Source organism: Sorex fumeus, unplaced genomic scaffold (genome assembly GCF_029834395.1).
Source record: "Sorex fumeus unplaced genomic scaffold, SorFum_2.1 ptg000035l, whole genome shotgun sequence".
In the NCBI taxonomy this organism is placed as follows: domain Eukaryota; kingdom Metazoa; phylum Chordata; class Mammalia; order Eulipotyphla; family Soricidae; genus Sorex; species Sorex fumeus.
Window position 1 is genome coordinate 33673979 of NW_026606092.1, and position 16339 is coordinate 33690317.

At 40.1% G+C, this 16339-nt stretch overlaps 1 protein-coding gene across 1 annotated transcript in view; it reads left to right on the forward strand.

Annotated features, from left to right (window-relative positions):
- NCKAP5 (NCK associated protein 5) overlaps positions 1 to 16339 on the forward strand; it is a 1139016-nt gene that overhangs the window by 951962 nt on the left and 170715 nt on the right. The window contains exons 12-14 of the mRNA XM_056117696.1: positions 2994 to 3182; positions 6868 to 10616; positions 11314 to 11491. Of these exons, the coding sequence (XP_055973671.1) occupies positions 2994 to 3182; positions 6868 to 10616; positions 11314 to 11491 (4116 nt within the window). The remainder of the gene's footprint in view (positions 1 to 2993; positions 3183 to 6867; positions 10617 to 11313; positions 11492 to 16339) is intronic.

A 16339-nucleotide genomic window follows, 5' to 3' on the forward strand; every position in this document is an offset into this window, starting at 1 on the left:
TTCTGACTCATTTCACTTAGCATGATACTCTCCGTGTCTATCCATTTATAAGCAAAGTTCTTTCCTCTTATTTTCAAGGAACTTTGTATCCATTGTCTCCCCCCAAGAGACACCTACCCAAGAAGATTGACCCACACATAGACTCAAATCCCTCCCTCTTCCTGCTCTCCACAGCCCATGCCAAACTGACATAGCACAATGAACTATGAAGTTATCCATACGAGGCAAATTTCACTCCTCCTGGGCCTTTGCCCAAAGCTCAATTTCCGGACCAATAGCATCAAAGTACCTGGGAAACACCACATTTCCAGTCCCACCTTAATATGAACTCAGTCATCTACATCTGCCAAGACCTCAGATGATTCCACTCCACATGAGAGTATTAAAAATGTGGTTTGGAGAATCTTTTGCTGCTTAGTTACCACCAGTCACAACTGTCTTTCTGTGACAGTGATAGACTTCCCCACAGCCTGAAGTGTCCTCTCTCACAACTTATATTCTCCAGAGAAAGTCAAGGGAGAAGCAGAAGTGATTCCGTCTCCAGCTCATCCTCTGGTTTTCTAGTATTTTTCCTCAACATCTGTGTAGGAGGGACACACGTGGGTAATGTCTGGGTAAGACTTCTGTTTATTAAAAGTCACCAGAGAATTCGGTTGAGTTGTTAAATGGTCTGTACTGGTGACAGGGACGGTGGGAAGAGAAAGGTTGGAAAGACAATGATAAATCACATAGAACCTTCAGTACCCTGGGAAAAGCTAGAATAGAAACTATAACCAAAGCCCGTGCAGGGAGTGAAAAGTGTTATTGGAGAAGTTTCGGTCTAGATGACCTTATAAGACACAGGCATAGTCTTTCTGGGTAGTAGAGAGATAGACAGACAGACAGACAGATAGACAGACAGACAGATAAATCGATAAAGATATTTCTCTCTCTTTCTCTTTCTCTCTCTCTGTCTCTCTCTATATATAGAGTTTGTTCATTAGGATTACCTCTCTCTCTAGAGAGAGAGAGAGGTAGTCCTAATTTAAATTAAAAAGCACAATCCTATTTACTCAAGCAATAAAGTATAAGAGAATGAGATGGAGAAAATACAAAGTACTCAAGAAGAGATGGAGCATAATGTGATATTTGGGAAAGTTTGTTCATGTTGCATTTCAGGTACAAACAGTAGCTGAACAGTGATGCCAGGTGGCTTTATGCTATAAGACCAATGGTTGTAGGCATTGGTTCAAATACAGAATGAACTCTACTTAATTAATTTGCTTCCAGCAATAAACAAGGTTAAAAGTCAATAGATGTGGTATAAAGAGCTGTATTTTAAGTCAGCTGGAGTGATAGCACAAGCGGTAGGGCGTTCGCCTTACAAGCGGCCAACATGGCCAACCCGAGTTCAATTCCTCCGCCCCTCTCGGAGAGCCCGGCAAGCTACCGAGAGTATTCGATATGCCAGACACAGTAACAACAAAGTCTCCAATGGAGACGTTACTGGGCCTGCTCGAGCAAATCGACGATCAACGGGAGGGCCTTTACCTTTTACCTTTTATTTTAAGTCAAATTTTTGTTTTCAATGATATTATGAGCACACTTTAGGGTCAAGGGGACAAAAGTGGTACAAGTAGAAAAATTTCTTTGTATTTTTAGATCACTTGAAGATATTGTTTACATAAACAAAATGAAGTTCTGATAGGCAGATGCCTAATATTGAAAATCCAGCATTGTTAACTAATATGGTTACTGATTGGAAAGCATTTTGAGTAGGCCCTCTGTACTTCAGTAGGGATTACTATAAACAAACTCTCCTAGGGCAGCATTATTTTCCTTTCTTTCTCAAGCTGGTGTTTAGTCACCATCAGTTTGAATTGCATTTGGAGAACAGTGATAAGTACTCAGGAACCAAAGACACCCAGAAAATGTGAATAAATTGCATAAGTAAGAGGTTTTACCGTTCTGTAAGTGACAAGAAGACAGATGGTTCCACGTCAAGGAGTCTGAGACAAAGCATTGTAAGAGATAGGAGACTGGAATCAGGCAGTAATGGAGAGATTTCTCTCTCCTGGTGAGGAGTCTAAATTAATTGAAACTCTCAGTTTGTAGATCTTCATCTACCTTAGATCCCATAATGCAACTGTCAGGATGTGCTGAGACTCTCACCCATGTTTTTTATGCAAACCTGCTAGAATCCAATTCTAATCACCTGGATCTTGAGCTTCAAACTCTGTCTGTTTTAATGTGAGAGCCTATACTATTGGACAGTTGACTGGGATGAGAAATCCAGCATTGTTTTACAACCAAAATGCACGATGCACGATGTTCTGTTGGTCATACTATTTGGTTCCTGACACAGAATGATACTCTCAGAACTACAGCAGCTATAGGAGCAATCAGATTGTGATGCTCCACTTCAGATAAAGACATTAACATCCATGGAAGTGAAATAAATGCTTTTTATGCTCAAGACCTATTGTGTGACATTGTGAAACGTGAGGTATAGGTTTCTAGACTCCCAGACATTGCTTATGTTATTAGCCTTACAGTCAAAGCTGCTTCTCTGTCTTCATCCTTTTATTGCATCAGAGTCATGATTTGATAAGGATCTGAGTCTTAGGCTAGCATATGTGACTAAAATAGAAAACAACCACTGTGACACTTCTGCCCACTGATGACAGTATCTTGTAATAACTGAGCACTTCCCTAGCCACAGGGTGTACTGTCTGATTCATCTCTCATTTGATTTTAACAGTGACTCTATAACTTAGGCAGTATTTTCACTAGTCCCCTTAAAAAAATAAAAAAATGTTGCTATAAGATAAACTTTCTCTCAGCAAGTTAGTTAAAAGGAGAGCCAAGATGTGAAGCTCTCATCTGTCGGACTCCAAAATTTGTGCTTCTAATCACCAGCCACTATTTCCTTTTAACTCCATGAGAAACTCAGCTGGTGTTTACTGTTCTCTAAGTAAAGCAAAGCTTAACTCCAAACTGTCCTCCTTTTACAGGAATTCCAGCTGAATACAAAATTAGGAGCCCCTGCTTTGCGGTGTCATGGCTTAGGGGTTGTTATCCCTAGTCATCTTTGTCCCCGAAATAGCTGCAGTAGCAGTGATCTTTCCCTTTCAAGCACCTGCAGTGAGTATTCCAGTGGCTCCTCCAATACTTGGCACGACAGCAAGAGCCTCAGAAAACGGGTAAGGCCTCCTTTGAGGTATTCCAGCCTCAAAGTGAACCAAAGTGTTTTCTCCTTCTTGGAATTAGTGTGGGAGGGGAGATGAAAAATGACCGTGGCTGAGTATCTATGCACATATTTTGTGCTAACACCATGTGGGGAGATGGAAATATTCGCCCCATTATACAAATGTGCAAACCAACTATTAAAAGGTAAAATTACTCTTCAGAAATTATGTGGAAACTCAGGAGTGGCAAGATGATTTGACCCTGAACAAGTTGGACATTGTAGGAGGACATTTAGAGAGAAAGATAGTTCCCTTCTATGCTTCAGAGGATTCACTAACTTCCAGATTTATATCAAACTGTAACATGGAGCACTGGCCTAATGGAAGTGACCACACTTCAGGCCAACTCAGACATTTCCAATTAGTGTTATGGACGTTCTCTATCACTGTGATGCTCTGGAAGACCTGTTAATGCCCACTACAAATGAAAAGAGCAAAGCCACTTGCCAACATTCCAGGCAGAGCATCTCACATGAACTCAAAGACAATGTTTCCCCACTAATAATAGGGATTAGTAAATTATTTCAAATAAATAAACAAAAATTTTAGATGCATCATTAACTTTGCACAAATTTGCAATATATGTTGTACTGAGATAACATATTGACCTTCTCCATTCAACATCATAACCTGATAAAAACACCCAGTAGGCTGATTATAAATTATAGAATGACATCAGTGAGAGAGAAAAAATACTGTAATAGGTGACACATACCATGGCTTTGGTAAGTCTATTTCTACCTACGTGCCAGGAATTCTAGTACCAAAATTTTAAATAACCCATACTTTCATCTTCAAAGTGGGTTCATACAGATGAAGATTCCTCTATGTTTAGAAAATAAATCTTTGCATATGGGAATAAACTAAGCATTTGGAATAATTGTTATTGCAACTCTTAAATGCTAAAGAAGAGTACATGAAAAAAGGAAATTACAAATTACAATACTTAAAGATCTTTTCCTATAATTTTTATAATGTTAACTAATGATTTGGGAAGTATAATACTTGGAAAACTCCATACCTGCCATAATATATTGGTTAGGTATAATTTTGTTGTACCCTGAGCAAGAAACCAGGAAAGAATTTCTAGCTTGAATTTAAAATGTATTTCCTTGAACTCAGATATCTAATGCACAATGCTGAGTTAGATGCATTACCCAAATGTTCCTTCTAAGAAAATGTTAGTTTTGAATAATGACTGATAGAGGCCTGGCTTTTAACAGGGAAAATGGTCATCAATGTCTCTTCTCTTTGTGATTATCATAGACTGCAATTTTCTCCCTCAAAGCTCTTCCTCTTCTCTCTCATCTCTTTTCCTTTAAAATTCTTTCAGTTAGAGTAATCTTTGGACTCCTTCCTTGAAAAAGGAAACATAAGACTCTTATGGTACTTTATCAGAAACTCAGAGCCTGGCATCTGTAGATTTAAGAGCTTTCTCAGAATGATGAAATGACCACGGAGCTAGCACACCCAAGACATAACACAGACAAAAGTCCTGTTGCACTGGGACTAGCTAACTACATCATTTCATCTAAAAACTGAGCTTCTTAAGCCAGGGATTCTTACACTATTCCAGTTGTGACCTCTTTTCACCCCTGTACATAAACAGGTATACAAATCAAATAATTTACTGATATTAAATAATAAAGAACTTTCTTTTAAAATCTTTTCTAAATTATGTGACTCCAGGAGCAAGAGAGAGAGCTCCTAAAGTGCCTGTCCTAGCATCAGCATCTTTTGACCAACTACTCTCCTCCCCAGAGTAATTCTCTCCCAGATCTTCTGGCATGGGGGAAGCTGCCCACAGGAAATACCAATGTGCATCTCTCCCACAAAGGCGTCACGCTTCTACTTTTCCAAATTTAAGGATTGTTCTGAACTTTATTCAAATCAGTGAATAGTATAACTTCCTGTAGAAAACTGATAGGGAAAGGTAGCTAATCTCAACAGGGCAGAGATCCCGAGCACCGGGAGGTTTGTTGTCTCTGGCTCTGGGATGTATGAAACCAGAGCCAGGGCAGGATCTGGCAAGGCCTAAAGAAGTGGGAGTGGAAAGCTGAACATAGCCTCTATGGGTTGAACAAATCTACTCTTTCAAATCTACTCTTGAGGGGTGCCTTTGCCTGGTTTCTTTTTTGTTGTTGTTGTGACCATGACTCTCAGTATCATGGAAATTCTTGGATATTCAAGCTATGACAGCCTGTTCACAGTTGGTCTATCAGCCCTAGGCTCACTAACAGGATTTCTTCTGATTCTGGAAGGAATTTTTAATCATATAGAGGAGGAGAAGTAGGAACAAATTCTGATGCTGAAGACAATTTTAAAGAAAAGATATCATTTGACTTTGAATCAAATAAAATCAAAATGATATGTTTGTTTCTAGCAAAAGTAATTGTTTATGACAGTATCGTAGGCATAAACGTTCAATATTTACCAACAAGTTAAGATTCTAATGGAAGTTTCTGTTACTTCTCCCTGCTTTGCACAGTTGTGAGCACAGAGTTACTGCAGGGTTACTAGTTAGAGGTGCTGTTGGAGTGGAGATATTAGTGGGAGGTCTATACACCCTTAGTTAAGTACAGAATACTCACCCAAAATTGCCATATCTTTTCATTGAAGTTTGCCTTTAATCTTACGAGTTAAAAAAAAAAAAGAAAATGAAACCTCTTTAGGTTATGTTCGCATTTCCCACCAATTTCCTGAGTCCCCAGTTGTGTTCAAAATTCTTCAGTTCTTATTCCAGAGTGGATGTAGTTGTAACCTATGTCTTCAATTATATATTGACTAATACAAAACAGATAATAGAGATTAAGCTCGTCTCTCACAGTACAGCATGGAAATTCACTGCGGCAGCTCAGTAGCCTGGGTGGCTGCATTTAAATCCCCACCAGGCCACTTTGCGACTGAGTCAGAGAATGAGCCCAGGCACCCAGAATGTATACTACTCCTTCAGCACTTAAGCGTGTTGTCCCAGTTGGTTGATTTGATCAATCTACTTCTTCTCCTTCTAAAACAGAATTTCTTGCATGTGTTGTTTCGGAATGAATTAAAACTTTCTGTTTCTGGATAGTGCCCAGCAAATGACCATTCAACGTTGGTGCCTTCCTTCTGCTCTCGTCTGTCTTTTGTTACCAACGCCAAGAAAAATAATGGCAAATGTATAGAATACAGTGTCTTATCTATTCCCTTTATTGATCACTTCTCCAAAACTAATACTAGATTTTATTGAGGAGAGGAAATTGAACTTTCTGTGTTATTAGATGAAACACTATTATGTGTTCTAACAGACTTGAGGTTCCCCTCCTCTGAATTCCCAAGTGCCTACTTTGAACCTCTCACTTTTCTTGCTTACTGTTATTTGTGACCGAGTCTCCTCTCCCCTGTTGAGTTGCATGCTCCATGACCTCAGGGTCCTTATCTTCTTCATAATTATACCCTGCGCTACTGAGCTCAGGACTGAACACAGCAGAGTGGAGATGTGCTGCGTTGTTAATGAATTGATTCACTTGGGTTAGTTTATATACACATTTATAGGTAAATGCTTAACCACTAGAACAAATTAATTCAGTGATGGACTTTTCCTTTCATACTGTAATCCACCTGGTACATGCATTTCTGATATGTTTTTTTTTTTTCTCAGCAATCATCACACAAATGGGATAAAAGACTAAGTATAGACTCCTCGCTCCCAAGCGGCTTTGCCAGTCCTACAGATGAACTACCTCCAACCCGGATCAAGGAAAGCCACATTTTGGAAGGACTAAGAAAGCTACAAAAGCGAAAAGTGTTTCTTGAACCCCCTTCAGTGATCACCAAATGGGGTTATAAAGATTGCATGAACTCAAATGAAGGAATCTATTCTCCAGGTATCAAAAGTAGCAGCTTCCAGGAGTATCCAGCTCCCAAACCAGCTGGCACAGGGACTCCTTGCCGGCAACCCCACAAAACATTCATTTACGACACAGATTCCCATGACGATGCAGAGGAGGATGCTTTATCCTTGTCAAATCAGACCTTCAGACCCCACGGCTCTAAACTAACCCACAGTGTCTCTGACAGTCTCTTTGCCTGGGAGCTGAACGGAAAATACTTTTCAGAAGGTGTCCCATCAGTTTACGCTGGGGAAAGGCCAGAAAAGCTAACCAGTTGTACCAACAACTGTCCCAGGGAGACGAAGCTGTGTCCGACGGGCCAGGCAACTCAGTCTGAGAGAGGGTGGGGCCTAGACACCCAAGGCCACGTGACTCTCAATCCCCAGCTTTCAGATACGGATGACAACGAAACCCTCGATGAGTTGCACATAGGAAGTAGTGACGAGAAAAGCCCTTCAGACTTGTCCTTGACAGCCGACACCGATAAGTCCACAGAAAACCTGGACACTCTTGTGGAACTTGGAAAATCTCAACCTGGGTCTCCTGCTGAGGAGGAAAAACCAGTGACCATCCAGTTAGACAGTAGGCCAAAGACATTTAGTTTCATTAAGCAGCAAAGGGTTGTCAAAAGGACTTCTTCCGAGGAATGTATTACTGTAATATTCGATGCAGAAGATGGTGAACCCATTGAATTCAGCTCTCACCAGACTGGCATTGTTACTGTTACCAGAAATGAAATCTCAATCAACCAAGCCCCTATAGGACCCAAGGCAGAACACACTGAACTTTTACCTCAGGGAATTGCACATTCACAGCCAGAAGCTGCTACAAGAGACTATGGATTCTTAAAGAGAACTGAAGAAGAAAAGGAGAAAAACATTCCAAAAGATGATGTGGACAGTGTTGTTGCCGTGTCCCCAGACTCTTTCAGCCCCAGGACAGCAGTGCAAAATGCTCAGCGACAAAATCTGACCAAACCAACTCATAATGTGTCATGCCAGAATAATTCTAGGTCTTTGGTGGCCATGGGACTCTGTCAGAAGCAAATTACAAAAATACCTGCCAGAGGTAAGACTTCACCTCAGAAATCAAAACTAATGGAGCCTGATACTGCCACCAGAATTCCCTCATCTGTCCCAGTGACTCTTGAAAAATCACCAGCGTTAACTCCTGGAAAGCTTTCACGGCTCAAAAAGATGGAGAGTTTGACACCCCTCTTTGATTTAAGGTCAGGTTCACACATTCCAAAGCACCCTCCACAACCTCCTCATGACTCCAAAATGACCAGCACAAAAGACTGGTCCCAGTACTCCAAGAGCCAGATTCCAGCATCACAGTTGTTATCACGGTCCCTCAATGAGCCCAGTGAGGACGGAGAACCCCCCACAAGAGATAAACACTGTGACCCCGAGCCAGAGGCAGGGCTTAAATCCTCTGCACCCCCACCTCCGCCAGGCAGGTCAGTCTCCCTGCTCATCAGGCCTAACTATGAGTATGTATCCCCACCTTCATCAGTGAAGCTTGAAACCAGGGTCCCTAATGAAATAGTGGGGAGCAGCTTCAAATCCCCCCTTCTGAAAGGATCTTCTGCTCCTGTTATCTCTTCCAATCACACCTTGACAGAAATACAGGCAAAGAAACCCTCCATGGCCTTCAGAAAGCCTCTTTCTACTCATCCATTGCCCTCCACAGAAACGGGGGTTCAAACAAGATGCTCAGCACATACCCCCTCTGGCTCATTTGCTGTGATGGCAGCTGCACCCTCAAAGGTTTCTCCAAAGAGAGGTGTCCCCAAAACCCCACCGCCCCTAATACTGGGGAGCACTCAAACAGACAACACAGGGACACGTACTCCCAAGAATTGCCCTTCAGCTCACGAGCCACTGGAAACACCATCTTCCAAAAGTGCACCTCCAGGAAGAAAAAGTCAGTTGAACCACAGCATCACCACATCACCCAAGCCTTCCTTCTTAGGGGCAAATGAGGCTCCATCATCTCAGGGTAACAGTCTCTCACCATCGCCATCCTCTAAAAGCCATAGTACCCCACATGGTTATCAAAGCACTCATGAGAAAGGGCTGAAAACCCGCCTTCCCGTTGGACTTAAAGTTCTCATGAAGTCTCCCCAGTTGCTCAGGAAAAGTTCCACGGTGCCAGGGAAACATGAAAAAGACAGTCTAAATGAAGCCTCTAAAAGTTCTGTAGCTATGAGCAAGGCAGACACCGAGGACTCCAGGAGGTCCTCAAGCCCTGAGGTGACAGGGCCCAAGAGAAATGATCCTTCACTCAGTTTACAAGCAAGAGATGGTTTGACTGACAGGCTTCCCCTAGAAACAGCCATGCTAGAGTCACCCATAAGTCACATCCCTGGGGGTGATGAAAAAGATGTGGTCGAAAACCGGTCGGTAAAAAGGTCTCTTTCCTCTCACAAGCCACACCTAAAACCAGCCTTAGGCATGAATGGAGCCAAAGCTCGCAGTCAGAGCTTCAGTACTCACTCAGGAGACAAGCCCTCGGCCACCCTCATGGAAGGGTCAGGTAAAGTCCGAACTCAGATCATCACCAACACTGCTGAGAGAGGCAATTCTCTCACTCGGCAGAGCTCCTCCACTGAGGGCTCTCCCAGCAAGAGCCCCGCAGCCCCCATGTCTGACAGTTTTCCCACTGCTGGGAGATCTCTGGGGCATACTCCCTGCAGGACAGGCTCCCAGGGGTGCACCAGTAGCTCCAGCAACCAACATGGGAGTCCAAGCAAGCTGCCTTTGAGGATCCTTCCGAAGTCAGAAGGGTTCCTCACTCCACCTAAATCAGAAGAGCTGCAGACCTCCTCCCAATATGACCCCACTGTGGCCATCACTGAGGGACCAGTGAGCAGCCACTGCAGATGCCCGCCCACCGCAACAGGCAGTCTGCATGCTCTGCCCAGCGCAGGGAAGACACAGCCGGCAGGCAACTTTGAGACAAGCAGAACCTCCAAGACAGAAACTTCTGGAAAATATCCAGATGCTTCCACCACCAGGACGGGTGCTGTGAGCCCAGAAACCCCCCTCTCACCCACAATCGAAGAAAAGGTCATGTTGTGTATTCAGGAAAATGTGGAAAAGGGCCAAGTACAAACAAAGTCCAGCTCTGTGGAAGCCAAGCCCAGGCCCGGGCCTTCTTTTGCCAGCTGGTTTGGGTTTCGCAGGAGTAGACTCCCTGCGCTCAGTGGCAGGAAAATGGATCTCTCCAAAACCAAAGTGGAGAAGAAAGAAGCAAAAGGTTTGGGGTTTGGAAATAAGCAGCTGAAATCTGAGCGAAAGAAAGAGAAAAAGAAGTCTGAGCTACAGTGTGAGACAGACAATGAGCTTAGCAGAGATACGGAGTTGGGAGATAATCCCGACAACAGTTTCCAAAGCAAATGTAAACTGAAAACACCACCTGACATTTACAACCAAGTCAAGTTGGAACCAAAAACCAGAAGCAGCCCCGTTACTTGTCCAACAAAAGATACTTTTATGACCGAACTTCTGAACAGGTAACTCATTGGCACGGAGGGTGGCAATATACTAAGAGAGGTGGTTGCCTCCTGTACATTAAATGGCAGCCAAGCACATCTTTCCTACAAGCAGAAATGCATCGTAGCAGTCTTTTATACATTAGCCAGAATTTAAACAATGGAATACAAAGTTAGCAATAAAATGATAATTTAGTCCATGTTACTTTGTTAGCCAAACCAATGGACTTTGAAATTAAAGAATGGTAAGTTTTATCAAGGTTGATAGAAATTCAACCTACACTAAGAACCATAAATGTAACCACATGGCATGAAATGGAAGAAAATTACAGATACATTTTAAAGTATGCCCATCTCATTGATTGTACCAAACAAATGTGTACTTAGAAACTTCGCAGAGGTAATTACATTTCCTGCTGATGTCAAGCCAGAAGTGTATTTCCCAATTACTCTTCAGTGATTTTTATTTCGTTCCCCCTCCCATATGACAAGGAATTATAAAAATAAAAATAGGTTATTATATTATCAAATCTAAATGGACACACTCCTGGAATATCAGATGAAGATTTGATCTAGGCCAGTGAGAAACAATTATCACTCAAAGGTTTAATGACAAAGGGGTATTTGGAGGTTACTTTGAGTGTTAAAGTATGGGGAAAAGTACAATGATTAAAGAAGAGCAATGTAATTTATCAGAGGAATCACTTTCTACCTGCAGAGTTGATAAGAAAACAGCTCAACAGACAGAAAGTGGATCAAATAATGTTTCCTGCAGGAGCGTGTTAAAGGGCAGCTCCCAGGGTTTCTGTCTCACTGGCAGCGCCGTCAGCACTCAAGGAAGCCACAAGAAAAGCATCAAGACCAAAGCGGATATGGAAATCCCAAAAGACTCCCTGGTAAGTGCTCTCCTATTCTGGTTATCAAATATGAGGTTCTGATATGGGCTAGGTGGGCCCTTTCTATCCTTTGCTGATGAAAATATGTGACCAGCGATGATGGGAGCATAAATAAAAGTTAAAGGGGAGAAATGAAAATCCTGGTGTCAGCAGTAACAGAAACAGTAGCAAGATTGCTACTGGGCATGGCTGTTCTGGCTCTCTTTCCAGAAGCAGGATGATGTTGTCATCTCAGTGCAGGAAGTAGTCCTGCTGGTGTCATCCTCAGATTCCAGTCCAGTACAGGGAATCTGTTCATGTTGTTCATTGCCAACAAAACACACACACACACAAACACACACACACACATGATACAGTTATGAAAATAAAAATGGAGGTATTTTAAAAGAATATTTACAACTTTATTCTTGGAGGGGGCACCCCTGGCAGTGCTCAGGGCCAACTCCCAGCTCTGTGCTCAGAAATCATTTCTAACAGTTCCTAGGCAACCACACGCAGTCCTAGAAACAAACCAGGGACTGCTACATGAAATACAAGTGCTTTAAGCCCTGCACTATCTCTTGGGCCCCTTGTATCAATTAATTAATGGTTTAATGTAAGAATTAAATTGTATTTTTTGATAGTTGTGTATACCTGTTCATCCTAGATAGTATAAAACTAAGGGATCTATTTTGAAATTTGATTTCTTATTATTCTTTTAATTTTGATGTCCAGATCTCAAAATTCTTAAAAAGTAATAAACATTTTTGTTAGACTTTCTCAGGGCATTCTTATTTCAATTTTTTAAAAATGAGTCTTAATTGCATTTATTCTTACATTCATTTTGTTTCTGAAAAATTGTTTTGGTGGTGGTCATTGTTCTGTTTTGTGGATTTTATGGCACTTAAGAGTTATCTTTACAAAAATGAATTACATACACATTTATATTTTAATAAAAGCTAGTATTATTACTTGAATTATTAAGTATTTATATATTTTGGAACGATTCAGAGTAGTCATAAGATTTGAGGGAAAAATGAGAGATTTGAAAAAATATCCTAATTGGCATTATTAGTTATTAATTACTTATATTGATGATTAAAGTTTTTTAGTAGCTTCACTGACCTATTTTAATTGGAGACAAAAGCACTTTTATTTTCCAAATATGTCTTTCCTCTGAAGTTCTTTTTTTCAAACTCAAATCTTATGCATGCTATGCTATGTCCTCTGCAAAATTTTTTTCTGTGCCATTCCCCATTTGTGTTCTTAATGCCCATAGTATCATCCCTTCTTTGAAAACGTGGATGTCTGCTGCATTATAAAACCACAAATGATAAGCATATGTAAGACTGCCCTTGTAGTGTCACAAAAAGGAGAGTGGAACGTGTGAAGATGTGCAATATGCTGGAAATTCAATCCCACTGATCTGAAACTCTGATAGCCTCGAAGAGCCCCTTATCAGAGGCACTCAATTTAACTATGCCCCATTAAATATGGTCCTGACAGCTTAGGGTATATCTTCACTGAACAGAAATACCAGAAAACAAAAAGACTTTCTCTTGGTTGGCACAATTTTATTTTCACATTCTTACTACTTCCAAATGCTAAAATCATTTGCCCTTCTTTTTCTCTTTTTCATCTCTGGTCTTTAAGGTTATTGAAAATTTGTCTTTTACTTCTTCCTGAATAACAATAACAGCCCTCTCTACCAAGTACAAAGATTCCCTAATGAAACCAAATGGTCATAATCATAGCAATATGCTCATTTTTCAGTCAACTGCAAGAGGACAATAGTCATGCTGGGATGATATTCCATATAGAAAAATATTAACCTGGAAAGTCAACCAGTTAGTCAATTTTTTTAAATGTAAAATGCAGTGTTTTAGATTCATCACTGTGCATGTGGTCAAAATTACTAATTTCAGAAAAGGTATTTGGCACAAGTATAAGAATTGTGGTAAAAATCTATTATAGATTATCAGTCTATATAAGGAGATTAGATGAAAATTGAAAAGTAGTTCAGTTCCATAGCATGTTGTTATGAATACTCAGAAATCTTTTAAAATACAGAGTTTAAGGGATTTTCCTTTACTAAGTAAGTCTTAAAGTAAATTTGCTATCAGTTTACAGTGCGTGTGGGGCAAAACAGTTTTCTTATACAAGTTATTTTATATAAAGTAGTAGCTACATATAATGCATTATATCTCACACTTTTTATTTAAAAAACACACTTTATAAGCTAAGATGTTTTAATAAGGGTACTAAGGAGTTTTAATAATTTTAATTTATGGTGATAATCATAGGTATATTTTTCTCACACATCTAACAAATCCACATAGGTAGCTGACAACCACTTAATTCACTAGAGTCTGCATATCCATTTTCAGAATTACTAGATACAGTCTAAAATATGCTCAAAATTTATCTCGGTGCTTTGCCGAATTAAATCCTTTTCTCTTTTCAGAACCTTAATTAGAGGCTTATGAGCCCATGTATGCCATCATTTACAGGCCACTTAGCTTAATTGTTGTGTAATTTACATAAGGCCATGTTATTTTGTAGTTTTATTCAAATTATATAAAATCAGTGTAAGAAAGAAAAAAGATATGTCTATTGCACTGGTATTAAGTAAATAAATTTAAATGAGATGCAATCTTCATGTTATATATCTGCTATACTTCCACACGGTATCACTGTCATCCTGTTGTTCATCGATTTCTTCGAGCAGGCACCAGTAACGTCTCCTTCGTCCTAGCCCTGAGATTTTCGAAAGTGCCACATTCGAGGCTCTTACAGGGTCAGGAGAATGAGACCCATCATTGTTACTGGTTTACTGCTATACTTTATAAGACCTTTATGCCTATAGAACTAGAAAGTTTTCTGTGAGAAGACTTGAAGACAGCTCTAGGCCCCTATTAACTACCACTGGACAAATAAAATCATTAACAAAATTAACAAGATCTTAGAGCTTCATCATACAGTGGAAAGAAATGATAATTTTAATGGCAGGGATGTTTTAATTTAAATTATGAGTATTCTCTTTATCCAGCATTACAAAATCTGAAAAAAATCACATAATGCTAATAAAAAAGCATTAAATACTATCTTATTAAAATGGTACTGTGCTGGTAAAAATGACATAAAATAGTATAATCATTACACTCACTGTCATCATCTTACGAAATTCTGCAAAATGTGATAATTTCAGAATTTGAATTGAAACATTCTGCTCTAAATGCTATTTTTATGTTAATAAGAAAAGTGGCCATTCTGTCTTCCTCCTAAAAAGCTTTCTAAATGAGATACTTTCGACATGTGATGCCTCTTGGGAGTTCTCCTTCCTCGATCATACCTCCTCTAAATTATACTCATCATGCTCTTTTCCTTTTTAATGAACTTTGACATCATAAATTATTCAAATGGATACTAGAGAGATAATACATACAGTAGGTAGGGCACTTGCCTTGCATGTGGACAACCTGGGTTCAATCCTTGACACCACCTCTTGTCCCTGAGCCCTTCAGGAGTGATTCCTGAGCACAAACTGGGTGGATCACGGCCCCCCACCAAGAAATATTATTGGGATGGATGATTAAAGTATTGCAAATGAAGAGTATCAGCAAATATTGGGAATATTAAAATGTATATATATACATCCATGTAAATGTTAGTATATATAAATTGTATCATTAAATGCAGTAATATGTACATATAATACATGATAACATATGTATATATGTTTTATAATTAAATCTAATAGTTTTGGATACCAATATTGGCAGTGGTGAGATTTTTTTTCACTTTTCTTCCTATGTACTTTGTAAGCTCTTTTGTAGTTGTAGGAGTTAACAGATTTTAATGGGCACAGTAATGCTTAATGGTTATCTACTATAAACTGGTAGTTAGTTCAGGTTTTGATTATAAAGGCAGAGTCCAAGAGACAAACAATAGTTATAAATGTACCATATAGGCTTCAGTTACACTGGTGATGTGGAAGAGTGGTATAGCTATATAAACCCTACTTCATACCAAGAGGGACATGGCTGTCAAGGATTTATGTTTGTTCATGGTAGAGTTAGTGGCTGAGAAAATCTTATATCACAGTAGCTGTTTGTTCCTGAGTCAAACAGTTGTCAGATTTCCAGTTTCTATGGTTATACCTATATTGAAGGCCTTTGCAGCATGAGACTGTCCCACCACTGCCCAATTTTAGCAAATTATTTTCTTTTTTCTTTCTTTTTTTTTCTCATTAAATCATCATGAGATATGCAGTTACAAAGTTGTTCATGAATGGGTATTAGAATGTTCCAACACCTGTCCCTTCACCAGTGTACATTTCCCACCGCCGCTGTTCCCATTTTCCCTCCCATCAACATGCATTTTCCTTTAGCTACTTTCAGCACTCAGTTCTTGTCCATAATAATCATTTCCAACTATCATTGTCATAGTTGTCCCTTCTCTATCCTAACTGTCCTCACATCCCCTCGCGCACCTTCCCCAACACGCGCACACACACACACACACACGCACACACGCACGCACACACACACACACAAACACTTGTGGCAAGCTTCCAACAATGAACCAGTCCTCCCAGCCCATGTTTCTACTGCCCTTGGGTATTAGTCTCGTACAATGTATTTTTTATATTACATAAATGAGTGCAATAATTCTATGTCTGTATCTCTCCTTCTGACTCATTTTCATTCGGCATGTTACTTTCCTTCTCCCTCCATTTTTAAGCAAATTTTATGAGTTCATTTTTCCTGGTGGCTGCATAGTATTCCATTATGTAGATGACCGTAGTTTCTTTAGCCATGTGTCTGTTCTCAGGCATTCAGATTGTTTCCAGATTCTGGCTGTCATGAA